This window comes from Monomorium pharaonis, chromosome 9 (assembly GCF_013373865.1).
Source record: "Monomorium pharaonis isolate MP-MQ-018 chromosome 9, ASM1337386v2, whole genome shotgun sequence".
NCBI lineage: Eukaryota > Metazoa > Arthropoda > Insecta > Hymenoptera > Formicidae > Monomorium > Monomorium pharaonis.
Genome location: NC_050475.1, coordinates 7,232,542 through 7,251,269, shown reverse-complemented (window position 1 = coordinate 7,251,269; position 18,728 = coordinate 7,232,542). Strand labels below are relative to the sequence as shown.

General features: G+C 34.7%; 2 protein-coding genes and 1 long non-coding RNA gene across 5 annotated transcripts; 1 reads left to right on the top strand and 2 right to left on the bottom strand.

Moving 5' to 3' along the window:
• Positions 1-346: 346 nt before the first annotated feature.
• Positions 347-4,472, bottom strand: LOC105829151 (eukaryotic translation initiation factor 3 subunit G). Of its 2 annotated transcripts, XM_012667813.3 has the most exons (4): positions 4,326-4,472; positions 2,562-2,632; positions 1,553-2,005; positions 347-1,040 (listed from the first exon to the last, which is right to left on the bottom strand). In XM_012667813.3, the coding sequence occupies exons 2-4, from the start codon at positions 2,581-2,583 to the stop codon at positions 628-630; spliced, it is 888 nt and encodes a 295-aa protein (XP_012523267.1). In that variant the 5' UTR covers positions 2,584-2,632; positions 4,326-4,472; the 3' UTR covers positions 347-627. The 2 variants fall into 2 exon arrangements, with proteins under 2 accessions (XP_012523267.1, XP_012523268.1); XM_012667814.3 differs by lacking the exon at positions 2,562-2,632 and having other exon boundaries at positions 4,326-4,469.
• A 2,367-nt stretch (positions 4,473-6,839) lies between these two features.
• Positions 6,840-13,696, top strand: LOC105829150 (calcium homeostasis endoplasmic reticulum protein). Of its 2 annotated transcripts, XM_012667812.3 has the most exons (8): positions 6,840-7,069; positions 8,681-8,851; positions 9,517-10,177; positions 10,266-10,337; positions 10,592-10,991; positions 11,059-11,462; positions 11,546-11,911; positions 12,584-13,696. In XM_012667812.3, exons 1-8 carry the CDS (start codon positions 7,051-7,053, stop codon positions 12,876-12,878), a joined length of 2,388 nt encoding a protein of 795 aa, XP_012523266.1. In that variant the 5' UTR covers positions 6,840-7,050; the 3' UTR covers positions 12,879-13,696. The 2 variants fall into 2 exon arrangements, with proteins under 2 accessions (XP_012523266.1, XP_028045533.1); XM_028189732.2 differs by lacking the exon at positions 6,840-7,069 and having other exon boundaries at positions 8,727-8,851; positions 9,579-10,177.
• A 459-nt stretch (positions 13,697-14,155) lies between these two features.
• On the bottom strand, positions 14,156-18,675 carry LOC118647285. Its single transcript, XR_004964587.1, has 2 exons — positions 17,072-18,675; positions 14,156-17,006 (listed from the first exon to the last, which is right to left on the bottom strand). It is a non-coding gene; the product is annotated as an uncharacterized LOC118647285 (long non-coding RNA).
• Positions 18,676-18,728: the final 53 nt, after the last annotated feature.

The following is an 18,728-nucleotide window of genomic DNA, read 5'->3' as shown; positions in this document are numbered from 1 at the left end:
GATAGATAATTCATCTATTGATATAATTATTTTTATACGAGTAAACAGAGTAGTTTTGAATCAATAGACTGGAAGGTGCAATATCATCAGAAAAGATTTTACAGTATAATAGAATGTAAAATTATGAAGAATAAGCTTCCCGTTTACTATCTCTTTTTTACTATAAATTTATTATAAGATATACATTATATACTAAATACATACTATATACTTACGATGTGATAAATATATAATACGTATTTAATATATTTTTATATAAATAAGTAAATATATGTATTATACATTTACATATTTATACGCTTACTTAATGTACATAAATTTTAAAATATAAAATAACGATAGAGAATTCGCGGTCTGTATTTGCAGGTATATTTCTGGTAGGAATTTTTATTATACATAATTAAACATATTAAATAAATATATAACGTAAATCTAATTAAAAATCTGACATTTATAATTAAATGAGAATACAGACCACTATTGTCTTTCTACATTTGATATCATAAGAATATAGATTTACGCACAAATACAGTTCGTATGTCGTAGGATTTCCATAGAGGATTTCTTTCAGTTGAACTAAATTCATATTTCTGTCCATGCTGCCTCACTCGTCGTTTGCATTTAGTTTTAATTATTCTGAACTTGTGGTTTCGACCATTCGACGCTCAGAATTAGATGATCGTAACCGTAACCATCCAGAGTAGCAATTGCTCTTGCGGCGTCGGCTCTATGTTTAAAATGTACATATGCGAAACCCTTGCAGAGATTGGAGAGTTTCTCTTTGGCAAGAAACTGCTTCACTACAGAACCGAATGGTTTCACAAGCTCGTCCAGATCTGCATCTGTAGTGCTCTGTGAGAGATTGGAAATACGTATGGCGGTCGTGTCGTCGCGTCTCTGCATTTGCATCGAGTCGCCACGTTTGTTGCCACCCTCGCGCATACCAGGTGGTACGTACTTGCCACCCTGTGGCTTAAGTTCAGCCATTGCACCGGGTACTCCTGTATTGACGAGAGGTTTCTTGTCGTCTGGTACTTTCCCTGAAAGAGAATATTTTAACATTTAATTTTTATTAAAAAAAAAAAAAAAAAAAAAAGCGTCATTTGATATTTATTTATTGTGTGGTAACATGTGGCTCCATGCATTTAGTTTGTAAATTTAATTTATTAAACAATTAATAATTTGAACAATAACTTTAGGATCCCCTTAACTACACATAAATGTAATCATACAAATAAATAAAAAAAATGCGTAGCATAATTGAGACTGGATTTTGTTTTTCTGAAAGAAACCAAGATCCAGCTTCAACCGTAATAGATACTTTATTTCTTCTCTTATTTAACAAGAAATTTTAAATTTTAATTAAAAAATTTTATACAATATTTTCTATTTATATAATATAATAAATAAGCACGCACGCACAAAGCGTAAAGAAAAAAACACGTAACAGTAGGCTCACTTATAAAGTCCGATGCATAACATTTGGCTAGGGCCAAATGTGTATCAAGCTTTATTTATATGAATTCTAACTTCTGTAATATATATAACTTACCACCAGCGAGAACAGTATCTTTATATGGACATTTAGATGTCCAGTGATCGCCGTTACAGTTACGACATTTGACGACTCCCTTATCGCCCATACTTTTTAATTTATCTAGAGAATCTTCTTCTACTTTGTTCTCCTCTTCTTTACTAGATATAAACTGCATAAAGACGTCTTCACCGCCGACAGTGGTGGCTGGATTAGGTCCAGGCCTGTCATCAGCGGAATCGCCGAACTTCGCCCAATTCTTACGTTCGGCAATCGTTTTGGACACTATACGCCGCTCGATCTTGTAGACACGTACAACCTTAACTTTTTTGTTGTCCTGATTGTACTTGTACTCTGTGAGAATTTTCATGCCGTTTTCGTAGACTTCCGTGGGCGCGGGTAGCGCTCCTCCCTCTTCTTCGACTTCATCAGCCCAGCTGGATTTGACTTCATTTTGTGCAACAGGCATCTCTGCAAGTTATATAACATTATAATACATACAAATGCACAAATACTAGTTTTAAAACATGTAAATGCATATACAATATGTGTAAACATCAAGTTTTAAAATATCAAGGGGCAATTACTTTTTATAAATTATTTTCTATGAAAGTATCGTATTTGAATTTATTCCATTCTGTTTATTTGTCTGTATATTATTTTATAAAGTCAGTTAAAATCCCTATTTTAGATAAATTGCAATTCTTGCTAGAATTTAGAATCAAATTTTTAAGATAAAGGTTCCATTATTGTATGTAATATAAAATATTATAAATATAAGACATTTAAAGAATAACAAAAAAAGAATATATATCAGAATATAAAAATCAGAATATATAAAAATAAATAAATATAAATGTATCCTAAAATCTGATGGTGAATTATAACACGTCTAAAAATAGTCTGAAAAATACATACCAACATACATTTATCTTGAAAATTTTAATATTTTAAAATCAAATATTATGTAACACATAATTGATGTTTTACACATTTTTGCATTAACATAAACACCATCATACTTAACCCGTTAAAGAATCGTCAGTCATCTTATTTTTATAATAAATGAAACACTATTAGAGCCAGAAAATGTAAATGCTGAAACAAATTAGATACAAAATTATACGGTATACTCCACCTCTTTTTAACCTATTAAAAACAGTATTAATATATTTAACATATTTCTTTACAGGGTAAATCTCTTAAATTATAATTTAATATCAATTGACTAAAAAACTCGGTGACGATTCTTTTTTTAATTAAAAAATAAAATATTAAATATAATTAATAATATTGCATATATGAGAAACACAAAATTATAATAGCCTATTGTTGTTTATGCATTTATTGACAAGCTAAGACTATTAAATTATGATTTAACATGTATTGATTAAAATATAGTATAACAATATTCTTTAAAATTGATAAAATGTTGTGTTAATATTATATATATGACAGAAATGATTAATATTGTAACAAAAATGTTGATAATAGACTACTATTGCTTACGTTATAAAATTTTGTCTTTATAGATTAACAATGAATCTATTAAAATGGGTAAAAGGTGCACATGTGTAGGTCAAGACTTTTCTAAAATTGCTTACATTCCTTATTCTATATCAAATACGTTATATGTACTACAAAAAAAAATAAAACTTATTTTTTAATTAATTTCAAGCAAGACATTACTGACCACAAAGAACCAACATACCAATTAAAGATTCTTTAATGTACATTCATACTAATATCAACTAATTTTCATTTTACTTTAACATACTTCTCATCTTTTTCTAATTCTATGTAAGAATTAAAAAGAATAAAAAGTAAATTAAATATCTAGATTGAAGTTAAAGTACATTGGCAGGAAAGAAAGTGAAATGTCTTATTATTTTGGATCAATTTGGAATTTATTTTGGTTTAATGTTCTCAAATTATCTCAAAGTTAATAACTTCAAGATTATTGTATGACTACTTAAGATTGCTTAAAACAAAATCAAAATGTGTGACATTTGGTTCCATTTTAAGCCATCTTTAGCAATCATGTATAACATTGAATTGTAATTTATATTAAAACATAATGTGTTAACACTTAATGTTTTAAAAATTGAACATTGTTCGCGTCGTCATGCCCTGACATGCTCCTACTCACTCCAATGCACTCTAATAGGTTGGCGTCATCAAAATCAACATATTGAAGTACATTGAGGTGAATAGAAGCATGTCATGAAAAGTGACGCAAACAGACCCAAGAAGTTCTTGATATTTTTGTGTTTCAATATTTTGCTTCTTCCACTTATTTTAAAGTTTATATTATTAAATAAAACAGTTTCGGTAATACTTTCTGTTAATTTTTATTTAAAATTACTCATTTCCATAAGTAGACAACTTAAGAATTTAAGTACAATTAAATGCAATTCTATATAATTCATATATCCAGAAAACCATTTAAGAATGGATTACCAATATTTGGGACATTGTTAGTAATTAAATCATTGGCTCTAGGTACAGAATAAAGACCTGAACTGCTCATGTAAAATGTGAACAGTCTAACCTATACTACTCTGTAGAGATGATTACGGATTTTTAAAAACTACACGTTCACTTAAATTATCAAAGATTTTTACTAAAAGAGACCGCGTAAAATCTAGTCGAATGGGTCAAGATAAAAGAAATATGCGTTATATCATTATATCAGCATAGTTAACTCTGTAAATGTGTAAACTCAATATTTAGAAAATACAAAAGATTAAAAAAATATCAAAGGAATAAAACTCATTATCGAATGTCTTACCGTAAAAATTAGAAGACAGTAGACAGATAATTCACACAAGTCACATTGAAATGTACAAAATAAAGAGCAAACTGTCGATAAAAAGTCTATACATCCCAATGAATCCACGTGGAAAAGCAAAATGGAGTAATTCGCGTCCAAGAACACAGGGTGGCCACATTATTTAACAATATGGTCGCCAACATATAGCACTGAAGTAACCTAAAATTATTTTTTACTAGGCTATATTTACGCGCGCAAAATTTGTATGTTGCAAATATTTATTTTATAGAAATTATGTACTATTACATTTTTAATTTAAATCACTTTTATTTATAATTATTAATAAGATTTGTTATTTAAAATGTTTGCTTGTATATTAAAAAAGCTTTTTTTCAATCCAGGAATAAAAGTATAAAACAACCTACAATTTTAATTTTCTTATGGAATACAAATAATATATAAAACAGTAAATTTCTAAAGTCTCTTATATTATAACAAAAAAATCAATAATTATAAGACGTAAAATCAACCATACACAGACGATAAGATATTTTTGTAACACATAAAACGTAAAAATTTATATACACATTTATATATATTTATATAAATTATATTTACATTATATATACAAAATAATTACTTCAAAAAGAAAAAAATGAGAAAGAAAAAAAGAAATAAAAGACAGATATATAAAACTCTAAATATTGGGCTGGACTGCTAGAGTCCGGGAGCGCCCCAATTGACCACGTCCCAATTGACCACCGCTTTTCTAATTGGCGGTCCAACGGAAAAACTCTAAGCATTCATTGCTGTAAATGGTTGTGGTCAATTGCAACGTGGTCAATCGGGGCGCTCCCTAGAGTCCCAACATGAGATTCAAATGGGGTCTCCCATGGCACGTATTTTTCCCGTAATGCGTATCGCGTAACCAATCATATCGTTCATTCTTTTAAAATGTTTCAACCGAAATGTCAATCGTTGTAAATTCATTGGTTACGCGATACGCGTTATGGCTTCAGCAGACCAGCGCGATGTCCAATGAGCGACCGCCTTTCCGCTCATCTCTGTACGCTCATTGGATGTCGCGCTGGTCTGCCAAAGCCATTAGGCTGGCTGCACACTAGCGCGATTTCTGTCGCGCGCGACGCGTGATATCCAATGAACGTACAGAGATGAGTGGAAAGGCGGTCGCTCATTGGACATCGCGCGCTGCGTGCGACAGAAATCGCGCTGGTGTGCCGGAGCCGTTAAGGGCCATCTACAATGGAGAGTTGTAGGCCGTAGCAGTAGTCGTAGACAATATTTTCATTACGTACTGTTTTACTGATTACGGCCTAAAACAGACATTGAGCCAATTCAGTGGGTGCTTACGATGAGCGTGCAGGGGCCCGATTCTTGAAGTCATTTGCAAGAGAAACGTATTCGCAAATTCTGTTCTTACAGAAAAGTTGGAAATTTATTGGCTATCGTATGACTTTTAACCAATAAACTTGCAACTTTTCTGTTAGAACCGGTATTTGCGCATACGTTTCTCTTGCAAATAAATTTAAAAATCGGGGCCCTGGTGTTCGGGGTTAGTTTTTAGTCACCTCTCTATGATAGCCGGCTTGTATATTATTGCTAACGTCGTTTATATTATTGACAGCATGATCGTAGATTTATGCCCAGTTTACAATGAGTCGTTGGTCGTTGGTCGTAAGAAATTTAACCAATTATGTTCGGTTATTCTTCTCTAAGATCAACTGTGATTGGTTAAATTTCTTACGACCAACGACCAACGACTCATTGTAGACTAGGCATTAGCGTTGTTACGACTAAAACACTCCATTGTAGATGGCCCTTAAAGCAATACGAAGTGGAGACATTTTCTATGGCCGGTATTCATAGTCGGATCTTATATTTAAGATCATCTTAAGTACTGTCTTAAGATGCCATCAACCAATCACAGAGCCGTATTAGCATCTTAAGACATTGCTTGAGACGATCTTGAAATAAGATTTGACTATGAATACCGGCCTATGACTACTGCTACGGCCTACGACTCTCCATTGTAGATGGCCCTTTATGGCTCTCGCACACTAGACGCGATAAGCGACGAGCGATGAGCGATATCCAATGAGAACTCTACATTTTCGAACATTTCATCGCCATGTTGGAAAAAGCAGAACTCTTATTGGATATCGCTCATCGCTCGTCGCTTATCGCTTCTAGTGTGCGAGAACCACTAGGTTGGATTCGGCGGAACTGCAACCGAAACAGCGGAACGTTCGCGATTGGTCAGATTTTCGAGATACGCGTGATACGCTCCATCTTTACCTCATAGGGTGCGTTCTTAAATTCGCAACGGATGCAGCCAGATACACCAGAATGTCATTCCATTTTTGTTACTTACGGAAAGATGAACAAAGATAGGATGACACTCCAGTGCATCCGTTGCGAATTTAAAAATGCACCCTTATTGTAGACCCAGCCTTGGAGAAAAATTAGGGGAAAATTTTTCAACTTGACAACTCTGCTTGGAGAACGCGACGCCCAACGGATTGGCAGCACTGGTCTCCGCGAGGTCGTAATGGCGGCGTCTAGCGCATTATCCGGTCCGTCGTGAGTGAATGATGCATCACGAAACGGTGCTCCGTTTTCATGCACGATACGACGGCAATCGAGCAAACGGACAGTACGTGCACGTAACATTTTAACGACGTAACATTGACGAAGTCGTCAACGATCGAGCGCTCGAGTCGAAATGGACCAGGCACCCGCAGGTGAGCACGCCGATCCGGCCGCACAGGCGCGCTCTCTCGCACACGTTTCTTTCCCCTCCTCGCACCATCTCCCTCTCGCTCGGTCGAGCGATCATGTATTAATTAACTCGCGTTCTCTCACAAAAAAATGTAATACGAATCCTTTGCTTGCATCTTGCCGTTTTATTCGGCCTATATCGAGCGGTTTTCTACGAGAACATAGTAATAAATTCTTTCAAATTGCTAATGTCTGGATATTCACTCACAAGGTTACTTGCGAAGATCTACATACATATATCTATTCGTACATTTACTTCAAACGCAAAAAATAAAAGCGTTCATAAAAACTTTTTTTTAAGAGTAAGTCTTTGAGTTAACGTTTGTCACGTCAGTTTTAAAGATTTGTAAGAACTTTGTTGTAATGTGTGCTTTTATTAAAATACATTTTTTGTTTTCACAGTATATAATATTATATTGTACGTACGTGTTTTGAAAATAGGTGAACAAAAATATTTAAAAAGCATATTTTACTCAATGTAAGAATGAAAAATATATATAAGGATTTGGAAACACTTTCTTTTTCAAATTATAAACACTTTTATGATTTACAACATACTTTGATAAAAACATTTCATTAAAGAAATTGCTAGAAATGACTTCCTTTCGTGTCAATGCATATCTCACATTGATGTCCCTTGCATTGTTGAAGACTCCAAAATTGGAGCGTATGTCATATTTTATCACGTAAAGCAGAAAAATGCTTTTGAATTTCCAGCAGCAACAGAAGCATTATAAATAAAAAAATGATTATTAAGATATCCTCATAAATATAAATTCAAGAGATTTAAAATGAGACTGTGTTGACATACATTTGGTTTTTATTTGCTATTTCATTGATATAATTATCACTAAAAACTTTGTCTTTAAACAAAAAGTTTGTCCACCTATTTCTGAAACCTGTATATGTATAACTCAGGGTTGGGTAAGTTATTTTTTTCAAACTCAAGTTAAAGTTAGTAACTTGTAAAATTAACTTAATTGCATTAAAAGTTACATAAACAAAAAAACAAGTGTAATTAAAAGTTATATTAAGATTTATATTTAATTAAACTAATAGTTAATTCTGAAAAGTATTTTTATATTAAATCAGAAAGTTGTAATTTTTTTAAGTAGAATTATTGAAATAATTAGACTATGAAGTATCAAATTTAATATTTTATTTGTAAATTAAGTTTATATGAAATGACAAAGAAATTGTTTTTTGTATGAAAATGTATTTTATAATTTTATTTAACACAAATAGATTTTTAACTTAGAAGAAAAATTAATTTAAAGTTTATGTATTTTGAAAGTAATAACTAATTGAAGTTAAAAATTATTTTAATTATTTATTATTTAACTTTTAAATTTTAACTAGCTACTATCCAACTCTAACATAATTATTGTATACATAAGTATTTTATTTGTTATTTTTTTGCTTGATCTTAATTTTAACTACAGTTTTCCACAATGACTTCTCATAACGAAAGGTGTAAAGTAACCATTTAATTAGAATAGCTATTAAATTATAAATATTGTATTTTATTCAATATTAGTTTGGATCTGACTCTTGTTTTTGCTTATAACATTCAGACACAGAATTACGGAACATCATAGACAAACTGGCGCAGTTTGTCGCTCGCAATGGACCAGAATTCGAGCAGATGACAAAGAACAAGCAGAAGGACAACCCGAAGTTCAGTTTCCTGTTTGGGGGGGAGCATTTCAACTACTATCAGTACAAAGTGACTACAGAGCAAGCCAGTAAGTGGGATACTCCCATTAACAGCTACTGCAATTATAAGAAGCATAAAAAAAAAGCAAGCCATGCTTTATTCAACCAGCAAAGGAATGACTTTGAAAAGCGAATACAGAGTCTGATTCTCCATCATTGCGAAACATACAAAACATACGTATTATTCGTCGAATAGGAACAGTCTTCCTCTCAAGAGATTTTGGGATTGCTCTCTATTTGTTAAGCAGACACGCTTTTAACCTAACGACATCTTGCGCATTCCTTGACAATGGCGATTTTTGAGAAGACATAGTCTTTTAAGATTCTTGCTGGAGTTTGTCTAACGTGAAGTACATTGTCAATGCATTGCTTCAATCTGTGTGTGTGTGTGTGTGTGGGAAAATACAAACCCACCATCTAAAATAGCGTGCCCTGTAATATATCTTAGTACTGTAGAAATGCGAAAAAAAGAGAAACAGAAAAAATGAATATAGTGCTCCCAAAAGATTTGCCAAGTTTTCCAATACTATACTTCTCTTATGTAAATGCCCAAGAATTTTCTTATATGCACCGATATAGAAGATAAGACTTCGCAGACAAAAAAAAACAATCGAACTATTTGTATAAAAATTTTTCAAATATCGATTGACAAGGACTCGACATCTCACAATAATTCACCGTCATTCGTTTACAGTTTTAAAGCAAAAAGGAATAAATCCAATGCAAAATGCAGACCCACGTTTAAACGTTTCGCAGCAGCAGCAAACAGCCGCAAACGCCGTCTCGCAGCCACTGACTAACGTCAATCTTGCGTCCGGTCTGAGTACGCAAAACAATGGAATAAATCCGGTAGTCGGGATCGGGCCCCAGGTGGGAAGCCAAGGCGGTCCCGTTTTGCCTGGACAGATTGGAGGACCAGGAAATGCAGGACCGCCAATTGGACCGGTTTCCGGCGCCATGGGAGGTGTGAATCCGCCGATCGCCGGTGTCGCGCAGGCGGTTAACATCGCGGCTCCACCCGCGTGGCTGCAGAATGAGCTGGCGAATCTACAGTCGCAGCAGACGACGTTGCAGGAACAAGTGAGACAATCAGAACAGAACCTGGCTGCGCAGCATGCTGCGTTGATGGCTCAACAGCAGGGGAGAGTGGAGGACGCTGTGAGGCAGGCGCAGGAACAGGCACTGCAAAACAGTGCGCAAAGCACGAACACAGACTTGGCTGCATTTGACACAGTGCTACAACCGATCATCGATAGCTGCACAAAGGATAGCATAAGTGCAGGGAAAGCCTGGATACTTCAGAATTCACTTACATCACAGAGTAATCAAGTTGTTGCGGATCATTTGCTGAAAAGGTGTGTTTTAATTATATATTTTATGTTTACATGTGAAAAGTACATATTTTTTATTTTATTCTTATTTTAATTTTTTTTTTTTTTTCAGAGTAATTCAGGGGACAACCTTCAGCCATAAGTTACACATTATTTATTTGGTGAATGATGTCTTACATCACTGGTTAGTATAAACGCATGTGTTATATGTGACACAAACCGCAATCTAATCATATTGAAGATTATTATTCTTTCTAGATATTTATAATTATAATTAATTCTTGAAATAATTCCAATATAGTTGTTATGACTGTGCTAAAGTTTTTTTATTTGAATCTTTTATAACATATTTATCATAAAACTTACAAATTTATGTTATTAAATGAAATGCTTTAAAATATCACTATGTCCGAGATATATAATTGGATACTTTCTCAGTGCAAGAAAAAAATCTATGGATCTCCGCAAAGCAATGGAAAGTGTTGTTGTCCCCATGTTCTGTAATACTTCACTAGCGGCCTCCGAAGAACAACTTAATAAACTGAATAAATTATTAAGTTTGTGGGAATCAAAGAATAATTACTTTGACGAAGGCATCATAGATAAGTTGAAACAACCGAGCGCGTCTTGGTCGGAATACCAAGCTAATTTGGTAGCGCAATATGCTACCGCGATTACTCCTATTACAGCGTCGACAAAACAGACGTTCGATAATTATCAAGCGCAACATCAAGCGTTTGTCACTCACGCTTTAAGACAGATCCAGAATATTGAACAACAAAAGATGGCGATAGATCAGCAATTGAAAGCTCCACCGCCACCCCCACCACCTCAAATGGTAATATTTTCTTCTTTTTAAATTGATTATTTTTGGGGAATGTTTGCGAAAATTTTTATTTGTGCAGAGTCAGCAAAATATGTCAATACCACCTAGTCATTCTGGTCCACCAAACACAATGGGTACAGATGTGAATTTCAGTCAACCACCACCAGGATGGGGTGTCCCACCCTCGAACGAACCGCCGCCATTTAGCAATGTTCCTTTGCCAGACTTTTCGAAACCACCACCGGGTTTCGGACCGCCACCCGTTATTCATGAACCTTCTGTGGAAGACTTGATGCCTAGTATGCCTTATTTCGAGCTTCCAGCTGGTTTGATGGTACCACTGATAAAGCTAGAAGATGGTGAATATAAGCCATTAGATCCAGACGCGATAAGACTTCCACCCCCAGCCCCTCCGAGTGATCGTTTAGTTGCAGCTGTAGAAGCATTTTATGCACCACCAAATCATGATTCTCCTAGAGATAGGTAAATATTTTTTAAATATTAAAAGATTTTAAATTATATGCATTACTATATTTTTGGATAAATATTTTTTTGTATATTTATAGTGATGGATGGGAAAAATTAGGATTATATGAGTATTACAAAGCGAAAAATGCCGCTCGCAAACGTAAAGAAGAGGACATAGCCACTGGCATTAGACAGAAATCGAAATCTCCATCACCGATTTTACGACCAAGATCTAAAAGTCCTAGTCCGCCAAAGAAACGCTATCGGAGCAAGTCACGCAGTAGATCACGTTCGCGCTCACGAGGCAGAAGTAGATCGAGATCGCCCACAACTAATCATAGACGCAACAGTCGCAACAGCAATCATGTTAATAGGAGCCGAAGGAGAAGGAATAGTAATAAAGATCGCAGTCCTGATAGGAGAATGGATAGACAGGATAGAAGTCCAACTCCTCCTAGTTTTCTGTAAGTATCAACTTCTATAATAGATATAGAATAAAATATATATTGAATTTTGAAAACATTTTGAAAATTACTCAAACTTAGTCATAAAATGTAATATCTGATAATAAAATTCAATGTTTGGTTTTGTTGAATAATAACGAAGGGACGGAAATCCATGTATTGCATGCCTACAGACTTGTTATGTTTTTCTTAGATAGTAAAAACTTTTAGAAGAGATTAAAAATCTCTGTACGCAATGTGGGTTTTATATTTAATTTGCGATCTGTCACTTACAAGTTTGTCGCTTTTACATGGAGCTACATGACATCTCGATTACAATGTTTCTAATTAATACATCCATTTTCTAGTGTACTTGAAAACGACCTAAAGTTAAGGTTGAAACATTATTTCAGTTATTAATTAATAAATTTGTCAGTTGAATTAATTACTTTTAAGAATTATTTTTATATTTTTTTTCTTATAAAATTAATCCGCTAACTACAAGTTGATTGCTCATACATAAACCTATGCGTCATCTCACTAACTTCTATAATTTTAGCTTTTATATTCATTTTTCTCTTTTAAACAATACTGAATAGATATCTTTAAATGTTTTTCTTGTACATCTTTATCTTCTGTCTATTTTCTACTGATTGTGTTATTATAGGAAACTTGTTTTTGTATTACTTGTAGTGGCTCCACTTATAGTAAAGCTCCACAAGAAATTAGTCTGGACGAGAGCAATAAAGGGCATCAATTACTCAAGAAAATGGGATGGAGCGGTGCTGGTCTTGGTGCAAACGAGCAGGGCATTGAGGCACCCATTTCAGGGGGAGAGATTCGTGATAAAAACGATCAATACAAAGGGGTCGGTATCAATTTGAATGATCCATATGAGACTTTCCGAAAAAACAAGGGTCAAGCGTTCATTACCAGAATGAAAGCTAGAGCAGAGGAACGCGCTGAAGAGAGGGGGGAACGCGACTGAACGTTATTGTTATAACGAAACTTCCGCATGTTTACGATACTTTGTGAATGGAACAGATATCTGGCAAAAGATATTAAGAACGTTCTAGTTCTACATTGGAAATCCATTTATAATTCCAAAAAAATTTATGCTACCGCCTATGAGGGCTGATTTCCAAGATCGACATAATTTTTTGACTCTCAAGCAGTTGTCCTCTCATTAATTCTGAATCCCTATTACACATCACCAATTTTACAAACTATCACAGGTTAATGCTGATTGTTTTATATTGAAACCGCACTGATTATTTTTATTGAGAGCTATCTTCATCACAATCTTACAGTTAGGCGATCAATTAGTGAGTATTGTGGGGCTCAATTGTACATTTTTAACATAAATAAAATTATGGACGTAACAAATAGAATTTGTTTCAAGCTTAATGTATGAACAGAAATCATGAAACAAATAATTAAACTTGTTACATAATTTGATGAAAAAGATTAATTGGATCTATAATTATATAATCTCGGTATTTAAAACGAGCCAAGCGCGTTATCATCACATCCATCGAAAAAAATCTTTGGTTTTATTTAATATATTAATTATATTTCATATATAATAAATTTTGTTCTATTTTCACCCGTTATTGGGATGATAAAATGATACTCTCTCACACAGCAGAAGTACAATTCGTTTTGTGCCGTAAAATAGCATGGGCGGAAAATAACGTGAAAAATAAGAATACTTATATTTAGTAAGTTAACAAATGATTATATTGGATACATTGAACGATAGCTCAAGAATAAAAACTGTACATTTATTATGAAAGTGAAGACGAACCATTGCTATCGTTACTATTTCCTGTTTTTTCCTTTTCCTGATATTAAATATTATCAAGAAAGAGAAGAAAGAGCGTTTGAAACTAATTAGTCCTAAAATCAAAACTTTGTTGGAACCTATCACCCCTCGTGATTTATTTTTAATAATAAGTTGAGTATGTGTACATTTTATAAAATAATTTTATACTTAATTTTATCACATATTACTTTATCTTAAATTTACTTTATAACTTATAATTCGCTTTAGATAGAATTGTCACTTTGTGACAAAATTCTCTATAATTTTATATGCTGGGCATTGATGTGTGCGTACATGTATTTTAATATATATTTTAAATCTCTTTAAAAGTTTAAAATATTGTATTATATTGAGATTATATAAAATTATAAATAGAATTCTATCCTGAATTCTGACCTAAAGTATCGGTCAGAGTAAAATTTTACTTTTCTTCTTTTACATTTTCGTAATATTATCTCTTGTTCTTTTTATCTTTTCTTTATGTTGGTAATCTGATCTGTTAACATTCTGTTCGTTAATTTTAGACACTTTCTATGTACGACTGGATTCGCATAAAATTAATTTTCATCGCTTTTACAAGTATAAAAAAGATCTCTGATTCTTACGTTTTAACACCTTCAAATAGTATTAGTATGATTGTTGTATATACATATAATTTTAAAAAATTGTATATACATATTATAACTAATTATAATTGATAAAAAAGAAAAATCAGAAAAATGCATGCTTCCATGTAAAAATTCATAATTTTGAAACAAAAGTGACTTGAGAACAAATACTTTTATGTCTAAAATTGACATTTCAAGTTGCCAGTAAAAGAAAAAATAGTTCAGATAATTATTCAAAGTTGAGTTATATAATTATAATCTGACAATGTATATTTTAATATGTATGAATGGATATATTGATATAAATGAATATAAAATGAAGGCATATATATCATTTACATTTTAAATAATCCATTTTATTACTATAGCGTTATAAAACTTTAAAATAATTACTACAAGAAAATTTTTTTAATATTTATACATTTGATGCAATATGATATCGATGTTTCGCGCATTTCAGTTCAAAATTATTTAAATTTTAATTTTTTTACTTTCTAAAAATTCTTTATATATATAGAGAAAATTAGTTAAAAATAAAAATATTAAAAGTTTATAAGTACAGCAATCTCCTATATAGGATAGGTCATTTATGTCCTAAGCCAATTTTCCAAAATATCTTGAAGAGAGGACATGTATGTACGAACTGAGACTCTCAACACATCAAGCCTAAGTATTTAGTGTCTGTAATACTCCAAGAAAAGAAATGCGCTGGATACTTTTGTCCAATCGTCTGTACAGAGTATTAAAATTTACAAAAACCAGTATCTCTCGTGTCTGTAAAATTTTTAGACATCGCAGCAATCAAATCCTAATGCGACTGTTTGTCCTCTCCCGCGAGGAAGAATAAAAGGGTGAGGCGGAGGCGCGCGAGACAAAACTGTTCCAATTGAGACGAGAATATCGCGCGGCGTAATAGAGCGTTCTTCAACAGGCCCGTTGGCCCGTGACACGGGCGTCTCCTTATCGCGCGTCACGTGCGCGCGCGCGCGCGCGAGTTCTAAAGAATGTCAGAAAAAACGGCGCGAGGGGCCTCGGTTTAACTGGCTACGAACGGCTACTCGGCGAGTGACCCGGTACAAGTTAATCGCGAGTCGCCTTTTTGAACTCCCCCAGCGGCAGAGCTGATACCGAAACCGATTAAATCCAACGGCGAACCGGTTTTCCCCCGGGTACGCGACGATAACGACGGACGGGCCGTCACGTCCCGCGACGAGACGTAAACAAAGCCGGACGACGATGATCGGCCGTCGCGCTGCGCGCTGTCACAACACCCGCGAATTCTTTTCGCCGTCGCGCGAGATAATATCCTCGCGATCGCGGACGCAGAAGTTTACGCAAGAATCTTTAACCTGCTGCCCCGCGCGGACTTTATCGCGCGAGAGCAAAAATAGATCTCTCTCGCACACGCCGGACGAACGACAAGCGAGGCGATATATCACTTTTTCGCGAGCGGATAGAAAAATAATTGTAACGCTGGTGGAAAAGATAATGAAAGTTTATCGGAGAAATGTGCGTGCGTATGAAAATCGTGCACGCGCTCGCGTGAGTGTATGTAAGAAAAAAAAAGAATCAAGCCCCGCAGGCAGTCACGATATACATTATTAATTAGCTTTCTTTTCAGACTGTATCGTGACATCTGAATTAACAACGTCAGAGAGATGGTGCTTATGAGTTACGTCTGTTATATTTATGCGATCTGACCTTTGGTGCATCCTGTATATCTATAAATATTATATTACAGACAAGAAGATATTCAGGTTTTAATGACTAAAATCAGTCAGTACATTCTACAGAGATACAAAAAGTAAAAAAAAAAAAAATAACAAAAGTTTTATTCAAAAGTTTATAATAGAAATCTGAAATATATTTTAAAAAAGGAATAATAGAGCGTATTTGTTTTTTTTCCGTATGAATGTTGCAGTTTTATCGCAAAACGCCATTCTTGTGTTTATATAACATTTTTTTAATTTTTTATTATACCGTGAAACGTATTTGCACAGTGGTTGTTACACTTGAATCAATTTGAATAGTAACAAAAAATGTGACTTTTAATTTGAAGTCGAATTTCATGCTTGGTGAATTGATCAAAAGTTCATTCCACGCGTTGCAACTTTTGCAGTTTTGGATATCAAATGCTATTCGTTGAAATTAAATCTATTAAAGTTATTTGATATTAACTGAAAGTAGATTTTATCTGTTTATGAATTACACAACTTGATATGCTAACCATGCAATATTGGAATACCATTCAAGTCACAAGATCGGGTGTTCTGTTTCTTTACAGATAGCTCGTTCAAGAGAGTAGCTTTTAAAACATATAACGATATGCTCTATCGTATTTCACAACTTAATCTTCAGTGTCTTTTTCCATTCCTGACAATGCTAAAAATTCAGTGAAAGAAATTAAGAAGATTTCATATTAATAATGTAACAGTATATTTAAGTAAATTTTAATAATCATGTAAAAGATTCTGCTTTTAGGACAACGATGTGGAAGGGATTGCCTTTTTGATGTCTAATCTTGCATAATCAAAGATTTAATGTGTGATTTGGAAATTGACAGTTTATAGCATTTTATTATTGATATCTTCATTTTTTTTAAACTGTCGTAAACTGCTCAATGTGTTTTTTCGATGTATTTAATTTCCTCGATTCCTCCCTTTTTTTAAATAATTAACTGATTCTATAACAATACAAGTATTCTTAAATATTAGTAAATTATAAAACAATCAGTAATATACAACATACAGTTAACAACAATTTCCGGATTAAGAATTTGCGGGAGACATCTCAATTGTTCCGATCCGTACGTGCCCTTCATAGACGTATCAACGTTTCCCCCGTCGGCGTGCGTGTCAACGTACTTGCGTGCGTACGTGAGCGAACACTGCACCGGCTGATTTCCAACGTGATTGATACAATTGACCGAAAGGGAAAGAAGCCCTGGCCGCGGAAGCGGTCACGTTTCGAGTCGCGCGTGACCCCAACCACCGCGGGGAATTCTTCTAGGGTCCCGAATACCGCGCCGCGCCGAAACACGAGACCGGCAAACGTGTGCGATCTGTATCGGAAACTCACGTTTCCGTCGATTCGCGTTATCGCGGCCGCGTTATCGTGGTCGCGCCGAGGGTCCGGCTCTGCCGTTCGTGAGAAACGGCGCGCCGCCGGTTGATGCGTGCGTGCGTGCGTGCGTGCGTGCAAGTCCGCACGGCACGTTCGGGTGCAAACGTGACACGAGAAAAAAAAATACTCCGATAAGAAGGAGAAGAAGAAGCCGATTACGTCGGCGCGCAGTTTGGCGAGCGGATGCGCGCCGATGGAGGCGGCCACAGGCACATGTATTCCTGGAACGTCGCGGCTTCGTGGCTTCTTCGTGGTCGCTCGAGCCGCCGTCGTTCACAGAAGCGCGGGATAAAAATTGCAGCGTTGCCAGAAAAATATCCCACGCCCGAGGAGATACCGCCCCCGAGAGAAATAGCGGGGGGGGGGGGAAAGAGAAGTAATCAAGTCCGATAATTTTCGAGATATTTTTCCAAGGAGGCCACGACACTTTCTTCCCCGCGAGAGTGCTCTTGTCAAACCCTTTCTTTCGGCTTGTCGAGAAGAGAACGTCGTTGTCTCTCGCGCGCCTGTTATATTTTTGTTCGAGAATTTTTATGCTTCAACGTTAAAATGAGAAAAATGATGAATAATTATGTCCGCCTTACGGGGGAAGAAAAAGAGAGTCGCGGTCCACGCGAGGTTGCACGGTGTGTCGCCGGGTACAACGCAAATTGACATTTCTGAAGGGGGTTCAAACTGGCTCCCTCTGACCTTTTGGCGCGCATCATTAATGAAGCAGATATCTAATTTTATGGTGCGTGTTATGATACCGTGGCAGCGGCGGTGCTGTTTTATCATCGGCTATTTATGGTCGCGCGGAATACAGTTTCTCACGGAGAGCTAATCCTTGCGACCTCCAAGGCGAATGTGGCCTGCACAACAACGCCATATAAACAACAGCAGCTAACACGTGTTAGCTCCTCTAAATAAAATGATACGCAAAAATCTTTCTTAAACATTGCAAAGATAAAGCGCTCTTTTTAGATGAAAAACCTTCACGTTTAAAAACGCCCACTGAATTTTAACGCTTAATTTCTATCGCGAGAATTGCTTTATCGCAAATATTAATATTCATTTTGTAATATATATTCTTTTCATATTTCAAGGTGTTGCTGCGGGGATGTTAAGAAAAATTTTAAAGGGTTTTGCAGCGTACTACGTACAACGAAAGTAAGAGTAATTTCTGAATTTTTTGGGGAAAGTGTACACAGAAAGAAAGAATATTCTTGTTTTAGAATATCTTTACTTTCTATATATATATATATATATATATATATATATATATATATATATATACAGTTTT

Excerpts from the sequence above, each read along its gene's own strand:
- LOC105829151 (XM_012667813.3), bottom strand. The coding sequence starts at position 2,583 with ATGACTGACGATTCTTTAACGG. Across the intron at positions 2,006-2,561 it reads GACTGACGATTCTTTAACGG|AGATGCCTGTTGCACAAAAT; the intron begins GTTAAGTATGAT and ends TATAACTTGCAG. Across the intron at positions 1,041-1,552 it reads AGATACTGTTCTCGCTGGTG|GGAAAGTACCAGACGACAAG; the intron begins GTAAGTTATATA and ends ATTCTCTTTCAG.
- LOC105829150 (XM_012667812.3), top strand. Across the intron at positions 10,338-10,591 it reads AATGATGTCTTACATCACTG|TGCAAGAAAAAAATCTATGG; the intron begins GTTAGTATAAAC and ends ATACTTTCTCAG. Across the intron at positions 11,463-11,545 it reads CATGATTCTCCTAGAGATAG|TGATGGATGGGAAAAATTAG; the intron begins GTAAATATTTTT and ends GTATATTTATAG.